The 931-nt window shown below is 46.6% G+C and overlaps 1 protein-coding gene across 1 annotated transcript in view; it reads left to right on the top strand.

Annotated features, from left to right (window-relative positions):
* The first annotated feature begins 348 nt into the window (after positions 1-348).
* LOC104819579 (ethylene-responsive transcription factor ERF109-like) overlaps positions 349-931 on the top strand; it is a 1256-nt gene continuing 673 nt past the window's right edge. Inside the window, exon 1 of the mRNA XM_010549719.1 lies at positions 349-897. Coding sequence (XP_010548021.1) covers positions 423-897 — 475 coding nt within the window. The 5' untranslated portion in view covers positions 349-422. The remainder of the gene's footprint in view (positions 898-931) is intronic.

Genomic DNA, 931 nt, shown 5'->3' on the forward strand with positions numbered 1-931 from the left:
CCTAATTAGAACATATATATATATATATATATATATATATATATATATATAATTTTAATAAATAAAGTGGCTTAGTGGGGAAAAAGATTTAATAAAATAGCGGTTTGCGAGAAAGCCTTATCTAAGCGGTCGTTTTCATATTACATTTCACAAATTATACTCCATTAACTTTATAGACAATTAAAGCACGTGCTTGAAAAAGAGAGGTTCGGGAAATAACGTAACCCGTGTCGTATTAGCGTTCCACTTGGCAATGCCACGTAAGCATCCTCACACGCATCCGTGTATATGTGTATATATTTCCCCTTCACTCTCACTCATTCTCCCTCAGCCCAAAATCACCTGAAATCTTTTTTTTTTCTATCCCAGAAAAAAATCCCCGAAAATTTTGAAGAAGGACGGAGGAAAACAGGAGACGGGGCATGCAATATCCCGACAATAGATCCGAATTCTCCGGAGCTCATGACCCGGACCCGACCCGGTACCCGTTTCTCCAGCAACGTACCTCGCCGGAGCATGAGCTCATCGTCTCTGCACTGAAACACGTCATCTCCGGCGAAGAAACGACGCCGTTCCATGGTTTCATTGAACAGAGCACAGTGATCGGGGCAGGGATGCCCCGGTCGGATTCGGACACGTGTCAGGTATGCAGAATCGACGGCTGTCTGGGCTGCAACTACTTCTTCCCGCCAAACCAGAGAACCGAAGAAGGACGAGAAGACAAGACGACACAAGGGGAGGGCGGGAAGATAAGGAAGAGGAAGAACAAGAAGAATGGGTACAGAGGAGTGAGGCAGAGGCCATGGGGGAAGTTCGCGGCAGAGATCAGGGACCCCAAGAAAGCGACACGTGTCTGGCTCGGGACATTCGAGACGGCCGAGGAAGCGGCTCGGGCTTACGACCGCGCACATGTTGTCCAATTGTTTATTAT

This window comes from Tarenaya hassleriana, unplaced genomic scaffold (assembly GCF_000463585.1).
Source record: "Tarenaya hassleriana unplaced genomic scaffold, ASM46358v1 Cleome3, whole genome shotgun sequence".
NCBI lineage: Eukaryota > Viridiplantae > Streptophyta > Magnoliopsida > Brassicales > Cleomaceae > Tarenaya > Tarenaya hassleriana.